Genomic DNA, 22,241 nt, shown 5'->3' with positions numbered 1-22,241 from the left:
AAGTGTTAGTTTTATGTTAAAATCCCGTTCTTACAGTAGCAAGTAATTTGCATAACTGACTTTTTGTTGATATGAAGCAACATAGAACTTTCTATTCGCAAGATATATTACATTCTGGCACAAATCCCTCCTCTAGAAGGTCAAGATGGAAAGTCTGATTATGAGATGTGGAGTCAGTTAGGTAAGCATTTGCTGCATGGATTTTGTGTTAAAATTTCTACTGATCTTCATGCTGACTTGCTATTTAGAACTCTGTTGACCTTATTGATCTGGTGTTATTAATCGAGACGAGAATGCTTCACATGCTGAGGATTGTTCCTTTCATGTCATTTTGCATCCTTTTGTGTTGTGTCTTTTGTCATTTTACTTCCAAGCCTTTTTTTTTTGATCAATACCCCTAGTACTTGCATGCTACCTCTACGTCTGAGAATTGCAATGTACCGACTAGATACATGCATAGTTTTCAAGGCGCCAAGGCGAGGCTAGGCGACAGGGGGCGCCTTATTGCCTAGTCGCCTAGGCAATGGATTTTTTCTAAGTGAAAAATACATATCCTAGGTAGTTCCCTAGGTTCCATAACCATCTTTCCTTAATAACTATCCATAATTTTCTTATGAAAATTATAAACTTCATGTTTATGTCTAGAAAATCAACATATTTATGAGAAGAAAAAGAAAAAAGAAAAGAAAATTAAAAAATGTGTTGATTAGACAAAACTTTAAGTTTTTCCCTTACTTATTGGTTCAAATTCTGAAGTCTTTGAGGGTTCAATACAGCAGTTAGCAATGTTTGTGTTGATTAAACCCTAACAAATAAGAAAATAATAAAAAGAAATTAGTTTATAAACACAAAAAATGAATATTTTTGTTTAATAATGTCTATTTTATAATTATAATCCCAAAAAAGTAACAATTTAAAAGTATTTTATAAGACACAATACAAAACCGCTATCTAGTCGCCTAGGTGCCCGCCTAGGCATCGCCTTGACAACTATGGATCCAGGTATATACGTCTGACATTAGTGAGATAAGCATTACTAATATTGTACTAAGGAGTTTCTTTTCTTTTCTCTACACTCCTTTTCTTTGCAATCATAAAACAAGGACTTCCTTTTTTTGATGCATGAATAGTATTTTATTAAATAGAGATAGAAATAGTACAAGCATGAAGCACCCTAAGAGGAGGCACGGGGTGTTACCTCCCCTTAAAGGTGGTTCCAAACCCAACTCTTTTCAGATTGCAGTTACAAATTAGCCAAAAACAGAGAATCCCTTGAAGCCCCTTGTTTAGCTAAAGAATCTGCCAAAGCATTTGCCGATCTACTAACCCACTGAAAGCTAACTGACATGGTTCTCGTAAGCCATTTGACTTTTTTTCCTATATCCCCAAACAACAGTTTCTGGGTCCGACATCCATCCCACTATCACCTTAGTGTCTCCTTCAACTATCAAATTAGTCACTCCAAGTTGGTTGGAAATCTGTAGTCCTTGTACCACAGCTAATATCTCAGCGCTTGTAGAGTCTCCATAACCCATAGGACAAAATGTTGCCATCCTTATTTCTCAAGATCCCTCCTATACCCGAAGGTCTTGGATTGCCTTGACTGCTCCCATCAAAGTTCAACTTTACAACTCCTTCCGGAGGGGGTAACCAACTTGTTTGTGTTCTATTTTTCTTGGATGATGTGGAGGCCACTGCTGCCCAACTCCTTCAAAGGTCATAACTAGAGTAATCCGCAAAGAGATCAATAGTTTTTAGCCAAAGGATTGGCAATCCTTTATTTCAGCAATGCTTCTCTCCTTCTCCTAGAAATTTCTGGCATTTCTTTCCTCCCAAATGGTTCATAAGAGGGCTGCCCTAATACATTTCCACATTACTTTCTCTCTCTTTGTTGGCCAACCAAAAAAAGACGGATCAAAAAGCAGATTTACTTCAGGAGGCAGGTTCCACCTGTACCCAAACAACATAAAAACCCAATTCCAAATATTTATTGTAAAAGAGCAAGAAATCACTAGGTGATAACAGTCCTCATTCTGCACTTTACATAAAATGCACCAATTGGGGGCAAGCATGAATAAGGTCTCTTTTTTTGTACATTGTCCACGGTAATAATATTACCATAATATACTCCCCAACAAAAACCAGCAATTTTAGGTGGAATTGGCCTTGACCAAACTTCTTTAATTGGGAACAACAAAGGGGAAGTAGTAGAGCGTAGGAACTTAAAGAAGGAAGAACAAGAGAAGGAGCCACTCAAGGTTAAAGACCAAATTCTTCTATCTGGTTTAGGAGGGTCCAAACAAACAGAATCAAGTAAAAGTAAGAGCTCAGAGGCAGAAATCGATTCCTCATCCCTCAACCCTCTATGGAACCCAAAATCCCAATTAAGAGACAATGGGAGAATGGGGGGAGAAAGAAACCTCAAAACAAGCTCCTTTTTATAGAGGGCAATAGAAAAAAGGGAGGGATAGAGGTCTTTTAATGGTTGGTTGCCCACCCAAACATCTTCCCAAAAAAGCACAAAATTACCATTGCTGACATCATACCTTACGAACTTGAGAAATTTTGGGAGGATGCCAAAAATCGTCTTCCAAGGTGTAGTGAGGGTGGCCCGTTGAGATACCCCGACATCCCAACTAGATTCAAAACAGCCATGGATACTAGCCACCACCTCATGCCACAATCTCTCTCTTTCCAGAGGCCACCTCCGTAACCACTTGCGCAGAAGAGCTTCATTCTTATTTACTAGGTTCCCTAACCCTAAGCCCCCCCTTGTTCCTTGCTTCAACTCATCACCTCCCATCTAATCAATCAAATGATCCTTTTTCTCTACACCTGGCTCCCACAAAAAATCCCTCATCAACTTTTCTATCTTCTTGGCTTCCCTAACAGGTATCCTAAAAACAAACAAAAAGTAGATGGGTAAGTTTATGAGTGTGGCCCTAATCAAGGTTATTCTTCCCCCTAGAGAGAGAGAGTTCTTTTTCCAGGTCACTAACCTTTTTTCAAACTTCTCTACCATTGGGATCCAAAACCTACTTTCCTTTTGATTTGCACCTAGGGGAAGTCCTAGATAGGTCAAGGGCCAAGCAGAAATATGGCATTCTAAGCAGGCATCAATAGACTCCAACTCCCTTCCCTCCACATTTAGCCCCACCACACAGCTCTTCTCAAGATTTATTTTCAGGTTTGAGACATTCTCAAAGAGGGTTATTAGATTTCTCAGATTCTTTGCCCTCAACAAATCACATCCCTCACAAAAGATTATGATATCATCTGCAAACTGAAGGTGGGTAATCGAAACTTGATTTCTTCCTAATCTCCATCCTCTTATCAATCCAACTCTGTTTGCTTTTGACAAAAGTCTACTAAAAACATCAACAACCAATGTGAAAAGGAAAGGGGACAATGGGTCACATTGTCTCAAGCCCCTACATGCTGGGAAAAAAATCCTTTACTACTCCATTTACTAAAACTGAGTAATGGCAAGACGTCAGACAACCATCTACCCACTTGCACCATCTATCCCCAAAACCACACTTTTTGAGCACCTCTAGCAGAAAACTCTAATCCACTAAATCATAGGCCTTTTTAAGATTCAATTTGCAAACAAAACTTTGCCTACCCAATCTTCTCATCTCTTTCACACTTTCATTTGCTATTAAAATTTGGTCAACTATTTGTCTACCATGAACAAAAGCATCTTGAGCTTGACTTATGATGGGGGGAAGAGCCTTTTTGATCCTCAAAGATAAGACCTTTGCCAGTATCTTATAGATGCTTGTTACCAAGTTGATTGGCCTAAAATCTTTGGGATGTTTGGCCTCTTTCTTCTTAGGAACCAAGGCTAGGAAAGTGGCATTTACTCCACGGCTAATGATAGACTGTTCCTCAAATTCTTTGAAAACTTCTAACAAGTCTCCTTTAATTATGTTCCAACATGTTGGGATGCACATGTGAGTAGGTGTATGGAATGGGGAATGAAAGAGAGTCCCACATTGGAAAGACACGGGAAGTGCAAAAGGCTTATATACAAGAGTGGCCCATAACTCAAAAACTTAGGCTTTTGGGTTCTAAGTGGTGTCCATCTCTTGTGTACAAGTGTTACACGTGTGTATGTGTACGAAGCCCCTGGTTTTGGCAACTCCTCATGGTCCATGACCCCCCTCAAGGCCCAACAAGTGGTATCGGAGCCGAAGGTTTGGGTGGGTGCAAGCGTTGATAGATGAAAATGATGGTGACTCCCATGGCTTTGATTCCTTTCCCCATGGTCAAGTAGTTTGCATGCGATGACTCTACCGGTTCCCCATGGTCGAATGGGTTGGGTGAGAGTAGTTGGTGAGCGGTTTTCAAGAGCATGTACGTGGTTCCCATGATAACACCCATGGTTACATGTGTTTGGATAGGTAGCAGGAGGTGGTAGGCCTCCCTATGGTTGTGAACAAGGGCTCTTGGTGTTGTGCATGCAATGTAGTGTGGTACATGTCAAGCTTGGTAATCGACTTCCGTTCGAGGGGGAGTGGCTAAAGAAACTCACATGTGAGGGGGAGATTGTTGGGATGCACATGTGAGTAGGTGTATGGAATGAGGAATGAAAGAGAGTCCCACATTGGAAAGATACAAGAAGTGCAAAAGACTTATATATAATACAAGAGTGGCCCATAACTAAAAAGCTTAGGCTTTTGGGTTGTAAGTGGTGTCCATCTCTTGTGTACAAGTCTTATGCGCGTGTATGTGTACGAAGTCCCCGGTTTTGACAACTCCTCATGGTCCGTGACCCCCCTCGAGGCCCAACACAACAGTCTTGAAAGAAAGCCATTTGGCCTTGGTGGCTTAGATCTATCCATTGAAAAAACTTCTTGTCAGATTTCCTCCTCCTCAAAACTCCTTTCCAACCACAATTTCATCTCTTTAGGCAGTGTAGGCCAATCCAACCCAGCCAACTCCACTTGATTAGCTAGAGGTTTCCTTAATATAGATTTGAAGTGCGTTACAAAACAATTGGCTATTTCCTCTTGAGTGTCCAACCTTACACCATCCACTTCAAGTTTAGTCACCAAGTTTTTCCTTCTTCTTCCATTGGCCATCTCATGAAAAAATTTAGTATTCTTGTCACCTTCCTTTATCCATTTATGCCTAGATTTCTACCTCCAAGATATCTCTTCTCGCAAAAGAACCTCCTCTAATTCCTTTTTCAACCTCTACCTTAATTTTCTTTCCCGAGTATTCATGGTTCGTTGAGATTCCTTCTCATCCAGCTCATCTATTTGGGTCATCAGATTGGATTTTTGTTCCTCTATTCTCCCAAAAAGGTCCCTATTCCATTCTCTTAAGTTCCCCCTTAGGCTTTTCTACTTCTTATGAAACCTTACCCCTTTCCACTTCACCCCCTCATATCTTGATTCTACCATTCCTCAATCTTTTTTACAAAATCTGGGTGTGTTAGCTACATATTTTTGAATCTAAAGGGTTTGGGTCCACTCCTGAAAGGTTCTTGTCCTAGCTCAATGGGACAATGGTCAGAGGTAACTCTAGTCTCTAGGTAGAGTTTTGGATAGCAAGTCTCTCCAATGATTTTCCCAACTTTCATTAAAAGGGAATCTATCAAGCTTCGAGCAAGTTGGGCTTTCTTGGGAGTTGGACCAAGTAAAAAGGCCCTGCACAAGAGGAAGTTCCTTAAGCTCTCTACAATTAATAAAATCATTAAATTTTCTCAATACTAGTTATAATGAGCTGTTGGGGGTTATTTGTCTCATTAACGTAGCGTAATACATTAAAATCACCACCCAAACACCAAGGACCCTCCTATAGCCCTTGGATTTCATATAGCTCTTCCCAAAATTCATTCCTCTCTCTATAGATATTAGGGCCATACACATTGCTCAACACCCAAACAAAACCATCGTTCACCAACTTATAGACACCGAAAAGTTTCCTATTAACTCCTCCTCTGCTTCTACAACATCCTTTCTCCACAATGTGACAATACCCCCTAAAGCCCCCCAAGAGGGTGCAAGGGTCCAACTTATTCCTCTTGACTTCCACACACTTCTGGCCCATCTTTTGTCAAATTTGACTAATTTGGTCTCCTGTAGCATCACTATATCAGGCCTATTCCTTCTGAGCAAGTCTTTAATTAACCTCCTTTTCCTTGCGCTCCCTAAGCCCCTCACATTCCAAATGATGATTTTCATGGGAAACAAAATTTTAGAGCCCAACTAAGGTTAAAGGTTCCTACTTGGGAGTCTTTTTTCTTCCCCTTCTGCCACTAAACTCAATGTCCCTTTCTATATCTGAAATCAGCCTCTCTACCTCAGTTCTTTTCTTTTTCTTTTTGTTATTTCCCACTCCCCGGGTGCTGGGACAGTTTTTTGGGTTCCCATTGTCATATGTGTTTTCCTCCAAATAATCCTCTGTGATCTTATACTCCTCCAATAGTTCACAGATTTGCCCCCATATCTAATTCTTCCTCCTGCAATTTTTTCAAGAGTAGCTCTCCCCCCTCCTTTTCACAGTTCTCAGAAACCACACCCAACCCCTCCCTTTGCGTGTACTCCTCAAGAAGAGCATATATTAGATTCCACATTCTCTCTAACTCCTCTTGCTTTTTTCTCAACTGAAGCTCTCTCTCCTTTTTTTTTTTTGATAATTCTGAAGCTCTCTCTCCTTTTCAACACAACCACTAGCTATGCCCACACATTCCCCTCTAAAATCTGTTCTTTCCGGTTGAGAAGCTGAGATACCTGTTTCAAGCATAGAACCCACATCAGTACCAAAAACCAAATGAACAGACATACCTATACCAGTATGGGCCGAGGATGAAGGTTCTGAAGTCCCAGAAAGGTAATCAGGGGCTGCCGCCAAACCTTGTGTCTGAGGAGAAAGTGGAAGTGTATTTGGTTCTATTAAATCTGTGTTAACTGTAACATCCAAATCCACCTTGGCATTTTGTCCCCCAACCGCTGAATCTATGTTCTGTGAACAGAAATATTCATGTTCCTCTGATTCGATGAAGAGAGTGTGTTGTTCTGTTGAAAAGGGAATAGGCTATAGGTTAAGTGTCCCCTGTGTTTCCTTTGTAGGCTTTGCTGGATTTACCGCCAATTTTGGTGACCTGAGAGTTTGCAAAACATCCTCCTGGACGTCTTCTGATGGGCCCAAGGCATCATCTTCTAAGAAAAGCAAGTCTGTGTGAAAGCTTTCATCCTCTAAGATCGACCTCGACAGCCGCAGATCCACACTACCAAGGCTGACTGTGTTGTCTGTGTTAGACTCTGAAGAAAATTCCTCCTCCCTGGAGCTGTCTTCCTCCTCCATTTCTAACTGAATGCACCTGACGCTTCGGAGATTGCGGTGGTTAGATGAGAGATTCTGTAGCTTCTTGGTTGGGATCCACTGTAAAGAGCTCCCATTCTGGGTTGAGGCTGAAACCTGATTCGGAGGGCTTGAGGAAGAAGATACCACAGTTAGTGTCTATCGAAAGGAGGCCCTTTGGCATGTGACTACTTAAGTGATCATGTGCCTTTGAGGTTGGTGGGCCTTCTAGACTTGGCCCATTTGCTAATTTGACAGATGGGCCAAGTGGAATCAAATTAACTGGGTTATTTCCTTCTGAAAAAATGGGCCTACACAATTCTGCAGGCTTACGAGTGCTAATATGGGCCCTCACGTGACAACTTAAGTTAGAGTCCCCCCAGGATTGACCCACTGGTTCGCCCTTAATTGGAGACTCCCTTGTCTTTTCTGCAGCTAGATCAAATTCAAATTGTTTTCCTTTTGAGGAAAGACCCCCTAAAGTTTTTAAAAGTCAGTTTTTGGTGCCTTTAGCTGCCACCTGGGCATAGGTCTTTAAATAAGCCAGCCCATTAACTTGGTCTTCGCGTTTTTGACTTTCCAACCTGCCCACTTCTTTTGGAGGAGCTAAAGCCTGCTTATCCATTTTTTTGAAAATTCTGTCGAACCTCTGATCTTCCAATCCTATCCTTGTGTCAGACCTCTGAACTTCCAATCCCAACCTTCCATGTAGCACCTGTGCCTCTACTTGTTCATCTTCTACCTGCCGACCTTCCCTCCACAGTGCAGCTTCAATGGAGGAAGCCAACCACACTGGGATTCCATCCACAGAAAATTATTTTCCTAGGGATCTCCTCTGGTTTGACTCCACTCAAGAGGAGGGCTACTGAACGAAGATCTCCCCAAAATTCACCATCGAGACGTGCACCGCAAAGAACAGCAATGAGAGAGACTACTTCATGTTTCCACAAATGAAAAGGCAGCCCTAATACCTGAATTATCACTCCATCCATAATCGAAAATGTCTTTGTGTTAGATGAGGGAGTCCAATGAAACACATCAAAAGACCCCTAGACTTCTTGGAAGCTCTTAGCAGAAACTTCCACCAAATTATCAAGGGAATTGAGTACTGCTTTAAAACTGTCAAAAGGAGTTAATATGAAAGTACTTCTTAACCTCAACTTATGTTGCATAAGATCAACAACTTTCTTCCAATCGGAGACTGGACTTTTACCTTCAACTACCAGCATCCTTTCCCACACTTCTCTCCTGAAGTTGATGTTCACAGTAGGGGTGGCTGTATTTTGAGCCAAAGCTATAGGGTCATACTTGGAGCCCAAAGGTTCAGAGGGAGCTTGCAGTACTTCCACTTGAGAGATCTCCTGTTTTTCTTTCTTCCAGTTAGTCAGAGTCTTAAGACTTTTAGCAACCCCTTGCCAACCTTGGCTATCCTTTCCTTCTGGGAAGCATACCAATTGTTTCTTACCCTTGGCAAAGAACTCTGTAAGGGTAATGCAAAATCCTCTACAGTTCCTTCTGCATTCCAATATGTACCTTCTTCCTGTTGCTGTAACTTTCTTTCCAACTTGGGCTCTTCCCTTTGTTTGCAGCCTCAACCAGAAAATCTTTGAGCCATTCCACTGTCTCTTTTCCTTCTACCAATACAGTTGCTTTCTGCTTCTCCCTTATGTTCAAGCTAAGTTGTCCCTTGGTATTTAATTCCTCAAACAGAAAATTCTTGGCCTCCACTTTCAGGAAGTGTCTCCACCTTGAAGTCACCATGAAACCTTCAGACCCACAGTCCATTTGCCCCCCTTGTTCCCTCAACCTTGCCACATCCATTGTTAAACCACAGTGGAGTGGAGTGCACATTGTTCTCTGGGATTCATTCTTTATATCATAGTACTTGTAAGCAGTATTATCAAAGCATTGCATGGCAACCACCTAGGTGTTTTAAGGCCTTAGATAGTTGCACAGTTGTTAAAACAAGTACTTCCTTACACATCTGTAAACAAATATAACCAATTAAATTACTCTGTATTTCATTGAAATTCAACTATTTGTAGGAAAAAATAATTAAAGTTTTTAAAAGATTATCTTTGTTACTTAAACATTTTGTAGGAAAAATGACATTCAATGTGTACATGACTGTTCATTTATGTCAAATAAGCAATGAAAGAAAGAAAAATCACATAGAAGTGGCTTTGAAGAATCCAAGGGGTGTTGGATTCTGACATGTTTCTGACATGGACACTTTATCATTTAGGAGACTCCATGTAAAATTGGAAAATATTATTCAAAATTTCAGTTTCTTAGTCCAGGATGTAAGACTTTTTTCCCTAAAATATTGTGTGTGGAAGTTAAGTGATTAAGGTGCATCTAGGTGCACAAGTGAGGCATGTGCCTTGCCTAGGTTGTAGGTACAACACTTTTAAAAGGCGTGCGTGCCTTGACCTTTAGTAGAGGTGTAAAATGGGCCGTGCCAGGTGGGCAGCCTACACAAAGTGCAGGCCATGCCGCCCTCCCCTGGGATAACTTGAGGGGTTGGCCTGACACAACCCACAGCCCAAGCCCGTGTAAGCCTGTGCCATGCCATGCCGTTCCGCGGGTTGGGCTGGTCCGTGGGCCAAGCCTTGGGCCAGGCCGGGCCAAAGCTATTTATTTAAAAAAATTGAAAAAAACTTAAAGTTTTAATTTTATATGAATTTAGATTTATACAATTGCTTATATATACAATAATTAAATAAATTAGTATAATAAAAATGAAAACAATTGTTTATTTTATTAATATATTATATACTATATATTATTATATAATTATAATTTATATAATAGATTATATACTATATATATAAATATATAAAATATGTATAAATAATATATATATGGGCCGTGCCGGCCCGACCTGTAGACCTAAAACCCCAGGCCTAGCGCGACCTACACAATTGTGTCGGGCCGCGGACGGCAAGACCTGATTTACACATCTAAGCTTTAGCCCAAGCATGCACCTTTTCAAAGTTTGTGCATTTTTCTCCAAGAACCCCCTATTTTCTAATGTTGTTTATTCAATCATCCTAATAAAAGGTATTTTTAAAAGACAACTAAAATTATAAGATCATTTTTTTTGTAGGGATTAAGAATTTAAGACCTTAACATGGGACTGTTTGGGCTTGCCTCAAGGGGCTTGGTACAAAGGCGGATTGTAGAGTCAAGAAAGCAAAATGTTTAATATCACATTAACTATTTGAAGTAATGCAAGGGGAAACAAATAAAGGGATTGATTTATCAAAAAAATAGATTGAGAGTTTTACATGCTTGGCTATGTTTTATATGCTTGATTGTATTTTAAAAATTTTCATTTTTAATATGTTTTAGATTGTTTATGCATTTCAATTCGAGATAATATTTTTTTAAACATTTGTTTTAAAATTTAAGTTTATATATTCAATTAATATTATGCTTAATATATTTTTTTTTTATTTTTTTTGCTCTTTTTTCACTTTTTTTTTGAATTTTTGAGCTTTTTTTTTTTCATTTTGTGCCTTGCTTCAAAAAGGCGTGTGCCTTGCCTTGCACCTTGCACTTTTTTGCCCCTTGACCTTTTAACACTGGGAAGTTACCCTCTATATCATAATTCATAAGAAACCTTGAAAGAAACAATTCTACCCATTTATCTCTAAACGAAGATCTGCCTCTAGTTTGTTCAGCAATTGTGGTGATGTGGGACAGGTTAGGGGCCTTGCTAATTTAGATCTGGTGGTGGGCTTTGTGAGTGATTAAATATGAAGAATATGGGTGGAAAAGCAAGTAGAATGGTTGCAAGAGGTTGGAGGAGATAAGTTGGAGGCAAAAATCTAGGTGCAAATGGTTGCAAGAGGGAGATAGGAACACCAGGTACTTTCATTCTTTGGCAGATGGAAGAAAAAAGAGAAATTTCATTTCCAAATTGGTGGTGGATGGAATTGAGTTAACTCAACAAGAGGAGATAGCCAGAGCATGTGTGGAACATTTTAAATCCATTCTAAGAAGACCTGTAAATGGAAAGGTGTGGGTTGAAGGTCTGGACTGGGCAAATGTAGGGGGAGATAATAGGAGGAGTTTGGAAAGGAAGTTTGACTTGGAGGAGATTAAAGAGGTTGTGTTTTCTATGGACAGAACAAAAGCTCTAGGGCCGGATGGGTTTATAATGGCTTTTTATTAGGATTGTTGGGATATTTTGAAAGATGATCTTCTCATGGTTTTTGAGGAATTTCATAGGAGAGGAATTGTTAACCCGGGGGATGAATTCCACTTTTATAGCTATGATCCCCAAAAAGAAAGAAGCATTGCATCCAAGGGATTTCAGACCAATTAGTTTGGTAAACAGTTTGTACATGATCATTGCAATGGTGTTATCCTTGAGGTTGAAGAGGGTATTGTCAAACATAATTGAACAAAATCAAGGTGCCTTTGTAAGTGGAAGACAGATCACAAATGAAATCCTCATTGCCAATGAGAGTGTGGAGAATTTTAAGAAGGATAAAAAGGAGGTGGTGTGTAAGTTGAATTTGGAGAAGGCTTATGATATGGTGGATTGGGAGTTCTTAAGGAAAGTTATGATCAAAATGGGGTTTGGGGCCAGATGGTGCAAATGGATCATGGGTTGTATTCGGAGTTGTCATTATTCAGTGCTAGTGAATGGGACAATGGTGGATTTCTTCCCAGCCATTAGGGGTATAAGACAGGGAGACCCCTTATCTCCATTTTTGTTTTTACTGGTTGCTGATGTTTTGGGGAAGTTGATCCACAAGGCAGACTCTAGGGGTCTCATTAGAGGTTGGAGGGTTGGAAGGGAGAACATCTCACTCACTCACTTATAGTTTGTTGAATATACGATCCTGTTTTGTGAAGGAGGTAATGTGAGCTTCATAAGGAATCTAAAACTGGTGATTCAACTATTTGAGTAGGTATCAAATTTGAAGGTGAACTTTGGGAAGAGTTGTGTAGTGGGGGTGAATCTGGAGGAGGGAAAGTTAAGGGAGAGTGCAGAAGTACTGGGGTGTGAAGTATCAGGGTGGCCTCTGAACTATCTAGGGTTGCCCCTAGGAGATAATCCTAAGAGGGAGAGCTTTTGGAACCCGATGGTGGAAAGATTTGAAAAAAGACTTGTATCTTGGAAGAAGCTCTCTCTGGGTGGTAGGATTACATTGATTAAGGCCACGTTAGCAAACTTACCCATTTATTTTCTTTCGGTGTTTAATATTCTAGGGAAGGTTTGTAGTAGGTTGGAGAGGTTGATGAGAGATTTCCTTTGGGAGCCGGGAGAGGAGAAGAGGGACCAGAGGGTTAGTTGGAAGGTGGTGACCAGAAGTAAAAACTATGGGGGTTTGGGGTTTGGGAACATTGGGTTAAGGAATTTGGCCCTTCTGGGGAAATGGTTGTGGAGGTTCCCTTTGGAGCGGCAGAAGCTATGGGCTAGAACAGTGGCAAGCATACATGGGTTGGAGCAAGATGGATGGGATGCTGGAATTAGAGCAAGGACCACAAGCACTTCACCTTGGAAGGCCGTTCATGATTTGCTTCCAGTCTTCTTTCCTCATCTCAGGTAGACCTGTTCATGGGCCGGGTGGCCCTCGGGCCAAAAAGCCCGGCCCGCAATAAATTCGAGCCGAGCTCTGGTTTTGTCAAAATAGCCCGGCCCGACCTAAAATTAGACTTAAAATGGGTTATGTGATTATGTCCATTTGAATAAATTTTTTGATTTAAGAATGTAAAACTGTGTTTTAAAACGTAAAAGAAAGTGGAAAAACCATCTTGTAGGCCCATTGTTCATTTAAATAGGAAAAAAACATCTAAATTTTTAATTCTAATTTGAATGGGGAAAATTGTAATTTTTTTTATTAGGTCTGGCTTCGGGCTCGGGCTCGGGCTTCGGGCTTTTTATCAGGGCCGGGCTCGGGCTCGGGCCTAGCGTATTTCCATTAATGATGAGTAAAATCCCGGCCCGGCCCATGAACAGGTCTAATCTCAGGTATGATTTGAATTAAGGTAATTCCATAAAATTCTGGGAACATATTTGGGTGGGGAATGTTCCTCTTAAGGAACAACTTCCTTCTTTGTATGCTCTATCCGAATTTAAAGATGAGCCAATTTCTTCTTTCATCACCCCTTCCTCTTCTAGTTCGGGGTTTGGGTGGAACCTGGGTCTGAGGAGGGCTGTGAGGGACTCAGACCTTGATTGTATTTTGAACTTCTTTGAATTTCTTGATAATGTTTTCTTGGACCCTTCTATGGTGGACTCTAGAATTTGGACCCCTATCCCCACGGGCTGTTTTTCTTGTGCTTCCTTCTTCAAAGTCCTTTGCTAGTCCACCAGTCCTGCAACCTTCCCTTTCCCGGTTAGTGAGGTTTGGTGCAGACTGATTCCTCCTAGGGTTGGTAGTTTTTGTTGGGAAGCCTATTTGGAAAGATTCAACTCTGGGGATTTGCTCCAAAAGAAGAGACCCAATACTTGTTTGTCACCTCATTGGTGCGTTCTTTGCAAAGTGGATGGGGAGACTAGTTTTCATTTACTGGTGTCTTGCCAATTTGCAAAGTCAATTTGGGAGTGGGCTTGTTCTCTCTTTGGGTGTAGGTGGAGCTCTTCATCAGACTTGCAGAGCCTATTTTCCCCTTCCTTTTTCAGGTGGCACATGAAAAGGGGAAGGACTATGTAGAGAGGTCTAAGGGCTGCAGTATGCTGGACATTAAGGGAAGAAAGAAATACTAGGATCTTCTCAGAAAATGAGAGAGGGGCTGAAGATGTGAAGGCTGTGATCCACACAAGGGCAGTACAGTGGCTGAAATCATTAGAGCTATTTACAGACTACACAGTGGAAGACATACTGAGAAAGTGGGGTGAGATTGCAAACTGCACTCAGATCAAACCAGTAATAAGGGTCTCTTGGACTCTCTCACCTGCTGGCTTCTTAAAGTTAAATTTTGATGGGAGTTGTAGGGGGAACTCGGGACAATCAGGGATTGGAGGTGTTTTTAGGGATGAGAACGGGGTCATTTCTGCCCTGTTCTCAGGCCCAATTGGTGTGGGGGATTCCTTTAGAGCTGAGATCTTGGCAGTTATGGAAGGAGTTCAGAAAGCCAAGGAGTTGAATGTCAGGAAACTCATAATTGAAGGGGGCTCGGAGGTGGTGATAGGGTGGCTGATTAAAGACAACTGCGGTTTATGGAATTACAGAAATGAAAAGAGGAAATTCAGGTGTCTGGTGCGGGAGATGGAAATCAGGATGCGTTGGGTTAAGAGATCAGCTAACTAGTTGGCTGATGGATTAGCTAAACAAGGGATAGAAAGGGAAGCAATGTTTTGGGCTAAGCTGTAACTTAATTGTTTCTTTTGTTGTTTCTCTCTTTGGAGGGTTTAAGTTGTACTTGGAAGATAAGAGTTTTTGACTTCCTTGCTGTAAATAGTTTGATATTTCAATGAATTGAATGAATCTGTTATTGATAAAAAAAAATAAAAGCAAGTAGAATGCTTGTTGTCACCAAAGAATGAGAAAGAAAATTAGTGCTGTTAGGCCAAACATAAAGAGACAATTCGCTTAGAAGAAGAAATAGTAGAGAGAGAATTTTTTGGAAATGACCAGAATTCACTAAATAATCTTTATTTCATCAAAATAACGCTCCCTCAACTCCAATTACAATGACTCTTTAACTCGGAATATCGGATGCCCCTTTACAAACTCCAATTTGGAGTAGGACACTGACCCAAAGCACTTCTATTTGCTTTAAAACTATGACAAATCAATACTAAAACAACTCTAACAACACTTACCTAATCCCACTAAAACTAACTTAATTCAAAGGCACCAGAAATTACTAAAAATAGTAATCTTTGTGTTTACTAAAAAATAATTCCATACATAGTAATTTCAAAACAGTAATAAAAATAAAAACCAGAACCCCATTCTTGAGATACCCCCAACTAGAAAATAAATGAAAAAGCTGAAACAATACCGATCTCCTATAACCCAAAAATTCTCCATTGATTCTTTTGTTGCTTCTAAACCAAATATTGACTTCTCACTTTGGGAATTATCATTTGAATGCATGGCTATTTTGTTTGTTGTGTCATTTTCAACAAAACTGTAATGTACTCATCAGTTTTCTGATGGAATGGGTTTTTAATTTTCTTCCCTTTATGTTATTTAGGGTTCTCATCAAAAGAAGAGGATAGGCAACCGAAATCAAAGAAGACTAATAATGGTGTAAGTTTAAGTGTTTAACTTGAACTAAGAAAAGCATATTAACTTTCTTCATTTTATTTCAGTGAATATTATTCAACTTGCTAGATATAATGGAAAGATGGAGACATTTTATTCTTGTCATGTATGTCTTGCATTAGATTTATATTTGGAGTTGTGGAACTCTTCATTGAATTGTGCCTTGCTTGTTTCTTTTCTTTCCAAGATGTCCCTACCATATCCCTGTCTGATTGGGATTTTCTTAGTCATAATCCTGCCTCAGCCTTTACAGTGTGAAAAAATGTAAATGGACTACACTTATTTTGATTTTTTGTTGGGATAAGTAAGATTATGTTGAACTAGATTTATCTTTAAAGAAATCAAATGGCATATAAAAACTCCATTTTTTTTTAATAAATAACAATCATTAAATTTCATTAGAATCAAAGGATTACATCTGTTACAAGCATCCCAGTGTGAGGCACAAGGTGCAGCCTCACTTTTTAACAAAAACATATAGCTGATTTAAAAATGGGCCCAATACATCTAATCCCTAGTTACCCCTTGCTTAGCTAGAGAATCAGCCAGTTCATTGGCCTCCCTTCCCACCCATTGCACTAAAGGCTATGAAGCTCCAATTCTTCTAGATATCTCCAAAAGAGAAATATTTGAAGAGGTCCAATGTTTGCAACCAATTATAACCCTGGTCATAACATACTTCATAATTTGTTGTTTACTTCTTTCCTTTTCTTTGAATATTCTTGCATTTCTTTCTTCCCATAATGTCCATATCACTGTTGCTCTAGTGCATCTCCACATTATTCTTCCCCTTCTCTTCGGCAATCCAAAGGTTGATGGATCAAACAACATTTTAATCTTTGTTGGCATATTCCACCTACACCCAAACAATGAGAAAAAACCAATCCTAGATTTTTTAGCAAATGGGCAAGAAATTAGTAGATGAAAGCAAGATTCACCGTCAGATTTACGTAGAGAGTACCAATTTGGGGAAATACATAGAGAAGGTCTTTTCTTTTGCAATGAATCCAGAGTGTTAATTTTCCCAAGAGCCACTTCCCAACAAAAAGCCTTACTTTTAGGGGGAATCGACTGAACCCAAATTTCTTTCCAAGGAAAGGACAAAGAGGAGGGGGATTGGCAAAGAGCTTTGAAAAAGGATGCACAAGAAAAGAGGCCTTTAGACTTAGGCACTAGAGTCTTCTATCAGGATTAGTAGGCTCTAAGCAAACTTTATCAAGGAGAAGGAGAAGCTTTGACAAACAATTAGCCTCCTCATCCCTCAACCCCCTCTGAAACCCAAGATCCCAATTGAGATTCAAAGGCAAAGAAGGAAGAACAAGAAAATTGAAGATCACCTCATTTCTGTACAAAGAGATAGAATACAAAGAGGGGAACAACTCCTTTAAAGGCCGGTTACCAAACCAGATGTCTTCCCAAAAACGAATTAAATTCCCTGAGCAAACATCGTACCTGATATACTTGAGGAATTGAGGGAGGAGGCTATGGATCGCCTTCCAAGGTGCTGCCAAGGTAGCCCTTCATGATACTCCAGCATCCCAACCATTCTCCGATCTGCCATGTATACTAGCCACCATCTCATCCCACAAATTTTCTCTCTCTAAAGGATAACCATTTCTCTAAGAGTGCTGTATTTTTCTTTCTTACATTCCCAATACCTAATCCACCCTCTTCCTTGCTTCTACACACAACCTCCTAACTTACCAAGTGATCTTTCTAGACTTCTCCCGGCTCCCAAAGAAAGTTTCTCATGATTTTTTTTTTCTAGTTTCTTTTCCTCCCTTGGTGGGATCCTAAAAACAGAGAGGAAATAGATTAGGTTAGCCAATGTAGATTCCTACCTCCCAAAGAGATATACTTTCTCTTTCAACCAGTCGACCTCTTTTTACTTCTTTCTACAACTGGGTTCCAAAAACTGCTTTCCTTCGGGTTTGCACCTACCACCTAGGGGAAGTCCTAGATAGTTCAAAGGCCAAGGGGTTATATGGAACCCTAAGCAATTTGCTATCATGCTCAGGTCATTCTCCTCCATATTAACCCCTGCCATGCAACTCTTATTTAAGATTATTTTCAGATTGGAAACTTTTTCAAACTTCTTAGTCACTTCTTTCAATCTGCAAATTGGAGATGAGTAATCGGAACATTATCTCTACCCACTCTCCACCCCCTAAACTCGTCTTCCCTATCTGCTTTAGAGAGGAGTCTACTAAAGACATCCACCACTAAAGTAAAAAGGAAGGGAGAGGGAGGATCACCTTGCCTTAACCCTCTACAAGCTGGGAAAAAGTCTTTCACCACTCCATTACAAGGACAGAGAAATGACAAGACCGTATACAAGCAAACATCCAGGTATACCATCTTTCTTCAAACCCTCGATGTTGCATTACTTCTAGGGGAAATTTCCAATCCACCATGTCATATGGGCCTTTTCTAAGTCACAATTTGCATACAAATCTTTCCTTTTTAGACCTTTTCATCTCCTCTACACATTCATTAGCTATCAGGATTTGGTCAATTATTTGTCTTCCTTGCACAAAAGCTCCTTGAAATTGACTGATGAGGAAGGAGAGAATTACTTTGATCCTCAAAGACATGACTTTTGCCATTTTATCTTGTAGATACATTGGTCACCAAACTAATGGGTCAAAAGTCCTTTGGATGGCTAGCATCAAGCTTTTTTGGAATCAAGGCCAAGAAAGTTGCATTAACTCCAAGTCTAACAATATGTGTGTTGGAAAATTCTTTAAAGACTTCAAATAAATCATCTTTCAACACTTCCCAACAATCCTGATAGAAAGCCATTGTGAAACCATCTAGTCCAGGTGCTTTAGATCTATTCATGGAAAACACTGCCTTTCTTATTTCCTCTTCCTCAAAGTCCCTTTCCAACCACCTTGCTGTCTCCTCATCTAGTAAAGGCCACTCTGATCCTTCTAAAGTCAATCTTTCCTCCGGGGGTCTTCTATAAAAGGATTTGAAATGATCCACAAAGATTTTGGCAATTTCATCCTGATTCTAGATCTGTTCCCCATTCATTTCCAGCCTAGCCACAAAGTTCTTACGCCTTCTTCCATTGGCCATCGCATGAAAAAAATTTGTGTTCCCATCCTCTTCCTTTATCCACAAAGTATTTTTGATTGTAAATTTGAAGATTGGCCAATAAAGTAATTGGAATAGCCTTGGGAGGAAATCCCAGATCATCCAACTTTTGGGACCTTGTTATTAGAGCTGTGGAAGGAGACTTGTTTCATGGAAGAGAAATATTATCTTTCCAAAGGAGGATCACTCTCATAAGGCAACTCTCTCAAAATTGCTGTCTTACTTATCTGTATTCAAGATCTCATTTTGGGTGAGAAACCAGATTGAAAAGATGCAGAGAGATTTCCTATGGAATGGTGGTGGCAAAAGGAGAGATCATTTGGTAAATTGGAAGGTAATCTATAAAATCAAATCGGAAGGGGGACTAGGGCTGGGTTATCTTTTGGAGAGGAACATTGCTTTCTTGGGTGCCATTTTGAGCAAGTACAAAAGATATAGGAATGGTTCAGATTGTAACTTGTCTCTATCTAGAACTTATTCTTTCATCCCTTAGAAAGGTATTATTTCTTTAAGTTTTTCTCTCCTTTTTTGCACTTAGTCCTAGTAATGGTAATCGAATTAAATTCTGGACCAATCTCTGGTTAGGACAACAACCTTTGTGCACTTCTTACGCTCTCCTTTTTAGGCTTTCTTTGAATAATGAGGCCACAATCTCCTCAGTTATTTCAAGAGGGGAGCATGGTCTTTCCTTTAACTTCAACTTTTGTAGAGCCTTAACTGATTTAGAATCCTGTGACATCTTCTCTGTCCTCTCTCTCCTTTGTCTTCCTCAGCCTTTTATCTTTTGATAAGAGAATCTGGTGGCATTTTTCTAATGGTCAGTTTACTGTTAAATCCTTTTTCTTCAAGCTGGTGCCAGGCTCAGCTAACCCCTCTTTCTCCTACAAGAAGATTTGGCTTTATGCAGTAACTCCAAGAGTGTCTTTTGGATGTGTATGTGTGTGTGGGAGGTAGGGGTGTAAACAGATCGAATTCGAATAGAATAAGGCAATATCCAAATTCAAATCCGATTAGGAAATTTGTTATCTGAATCTGATATTCAACGGATATTAGAATTTAATATCCGAATTCAAATTCAATTAAATATTCAGATATTCGATTCGAATTTGACCGGTTAATTATTTTAGGTAATTAAAAATATAAAATAAATATTTTATTTATATAAAGTATAAATATATACGTTATTTATATAATTTCATTATTATACATATAAATTATATAAAACATTGTAACATTATATAAAAGAATTAAACAATCGGTCGAATTCGGATATTTATCTAATCAAATCAGGTTATATTCGAAATTGACTCTGATTAGCTAATCGATATGAATAGGATATCCAAATTCAACCGATTACCATATTCGAATTATCCAATTTCGATTCAATTATGTTGAATCTCGAATTCAAAATCATATTTTCGAATACCGTTGATACCCCTAGTGGGAGGCCTCCTGTGGTAGCATTAGCACATATGAATATATGGTAGGATCATGGGTGGGAAGGGAATCCTTGTATAGTGATTTGAGTTTACCCATGTAAATGGATGGGAGGGTCTTTTTTGTTTTGTTTTTTTTGCCGTTATGGTTGGATGTAGTTCTCATACATCTCTTTTTGTATGTCCTTTCCTTTTTTAAGCAATGAAAGCAACCTTTTTTTTTTTCAAAAATAGCCAAGTGGGTGCCAAGATCAGCTACTCTTGCTGATTTACTTGCTAGTTGCAAGACAAGGAGCTAGTAGGGAAAACTGTTTGGGGGTAATCAATAAATAGGGAATGATTGTAAGCACAAATGCAGAATTGTAATGGAGTGGGATTAGGTAGTAAAGATTAGCCTAACAAAAGACACGACCTCTTTTTGTATACCATTCTTTTTGTCACAATTTATAAAGTTACACATTTACCAATAAAAAATTGTTTGAAAGCAATAGCTTCAAATGAATGTCCAGTCAGTCTAACTCATTTATGTCAATATTTTAATTTAATGAAAACATGCTAAAGTGTTTTTTATCAGCATAGATCGAGCAGAGTTTACTCATTGTAATATGAGAAATGTCAGTGATGTTTGAATGGTTGCCTTGCATTTTGGAATACATTGGATTTGTATCTTATACTTTGGCTTATATGTTGATGCAAATATTTGTTTCTTTTTCTTTACAGGGTGATATCTCTTCACCATTAACTCTTTTTCCATTGTAATGAAAAATTTACCTTACTAGCCAATAAAAAACCTTACTTTTTTTTTTGTTGAAAAGAAACCTTACATTTGAGTGGCGTCTTATATTTCTTTGGTTTTAATTGATTCAAATGAGTTTTAAAAAGAATTGTATAAGCAGTGCTGTTCTAAATATTCTTTTACTTGTGTATTTTCAGATAAACCATTATGCATTCTATTTTGGTCAACTGTGAGGCTGTGTTTGGTAATTGCTGAAGTAAGTACTGTAAGCGGAATGAAGAATAAATTCCAAACTTGAAATCAGCTTAAATCCTGGGGTATTATTGGTATATGAGAAAACTTTATGGGGTAACATAATTCCCCAATACCCTTGTTTCATCATTCAAGAAATAAGTTGGTTTCAAGTTGCTCAAATGCTGAACATGGAATTTTATTTGGAATCTTTTCTCCATTCCACTTTCAGTGCCAACTATAGCAGTTATCAACACCATCTGAGTAAAGATTTGCTTTTTGCTACATTCTCCTTTTTCCTTGACTCTGGTTAGAATATTTTACTATATTAGAATCATTAGATTGCTTTGACAAATTTATATTACTTGCATCTTATTCAGGTCTTGTCTACATCCTCCATCACCAAAAAGATGAAGTTAAAGTTCACTAAAGCATGGATGTCATTTCTTAGGTTACCGCTACCTGTTGATGTGTACAAGGAGGTAGACTTACAGTTCTTTCTATGGTTTACTCTTTCTTGACTTTTATTTGTTTTATTTTAAATACTACTATTAGGGTAGTTTCTTTGTTTTTTTCTGTTACATAGCTTGAGGATTTGGTTATGCAATTCTTTCTTGGGATTTTGACATTTCATTGATTGTTACTTTTAGAGGTACCAAATTGAATTACACAACCTTGGCTTATTCTTTTCACTGCTCTAAGTAAACAAGCTCATTGTCTAAAATGAAGTCATTACAGGAATGCTATTTAAATTATAAATGAGACTAATGTTGGATTTTAGGATTTGAATTTGTTTCTGATGTGTGCATTTTGCATCTTAAAGATGGGGAATCGATCAACCAGTTATTTCTTCACTGCTCCTGTCCTTTGCCAAGGATCTTGGGAGTCTTTTTCTTGGACCTGGTTAGCTTCTGTTCGACCCTCCTCAAGAGGGACTTATCTATTCCACAAGTGGAAATCACAAAGGTTGGGCATGCAGTTATGCAGAGGTTTTGGGAGGAAATAGGTTCACCGTTTTGATTCTTTTTGATACTGCTCTGCTTTTTTGCAGCTTCTTGGGCTTTAGTCCAAGATGCAGTCTAGGGCAATTCTTGTGATGGAGTTTGCAGAATCTCCTTGTGATCTTACAGTCATTGCCTTACCTTCCATTTAGAAGTTGGTTCTTGAGAACCATTTTGTTAGGGATCTAAG

At 39.1% G+C, this 22,241-nt stretch overlaps 1 protein-coding gene across 2 annotated transcripts in view; it reads left to right on the top strand.

The window, feature by feature from the left end:
- Positions 1-22,241, top strand: part of EMB2762 (CCAAT-binding factor) — a 36,903-nt gene that overhangs the window by 3,123 nt on the left and 11,539 nt on the right. For both annotated transcript variants that reach the window (XM_010267925.3, XM_010267924.3), the window contains 3 exons: positions 78-181; positions 15,478-15,533; positions 21,431-21,532. In XM_010267925.3, coding sequence (XP_010266227.1) covers positions 78-181; positions 15,478-15,533; positions 21,431-21,532 — 262 coding nt within the window. The remainder of the gene's footprint in view (positions 1-77; positions 182-15,477; positions 15,534-21,430; positions 21,533-22,241) is intronic.

Source organism: Nelumbo nucifera, chromosome 5 (assembly GCF_055504915.1).
Source record: "Nelumbo nucifera cultivar China Antique chromosome 5, China Antique-T2T, whole genome shotgun sequence".
NCBI classification, from domain to species: domain Eukaryota; kingdom Viridiplantae; phylum Streptophyta; class Magnoliopsida; order Proteales; family Nelumbonaceae; genus Nelumbo; species Nelumbo nucifera.
Note: the sequence above shows the minus strand (reverse complement) of the source record. Positions and strands in the feature narration are given on the sequence as shown.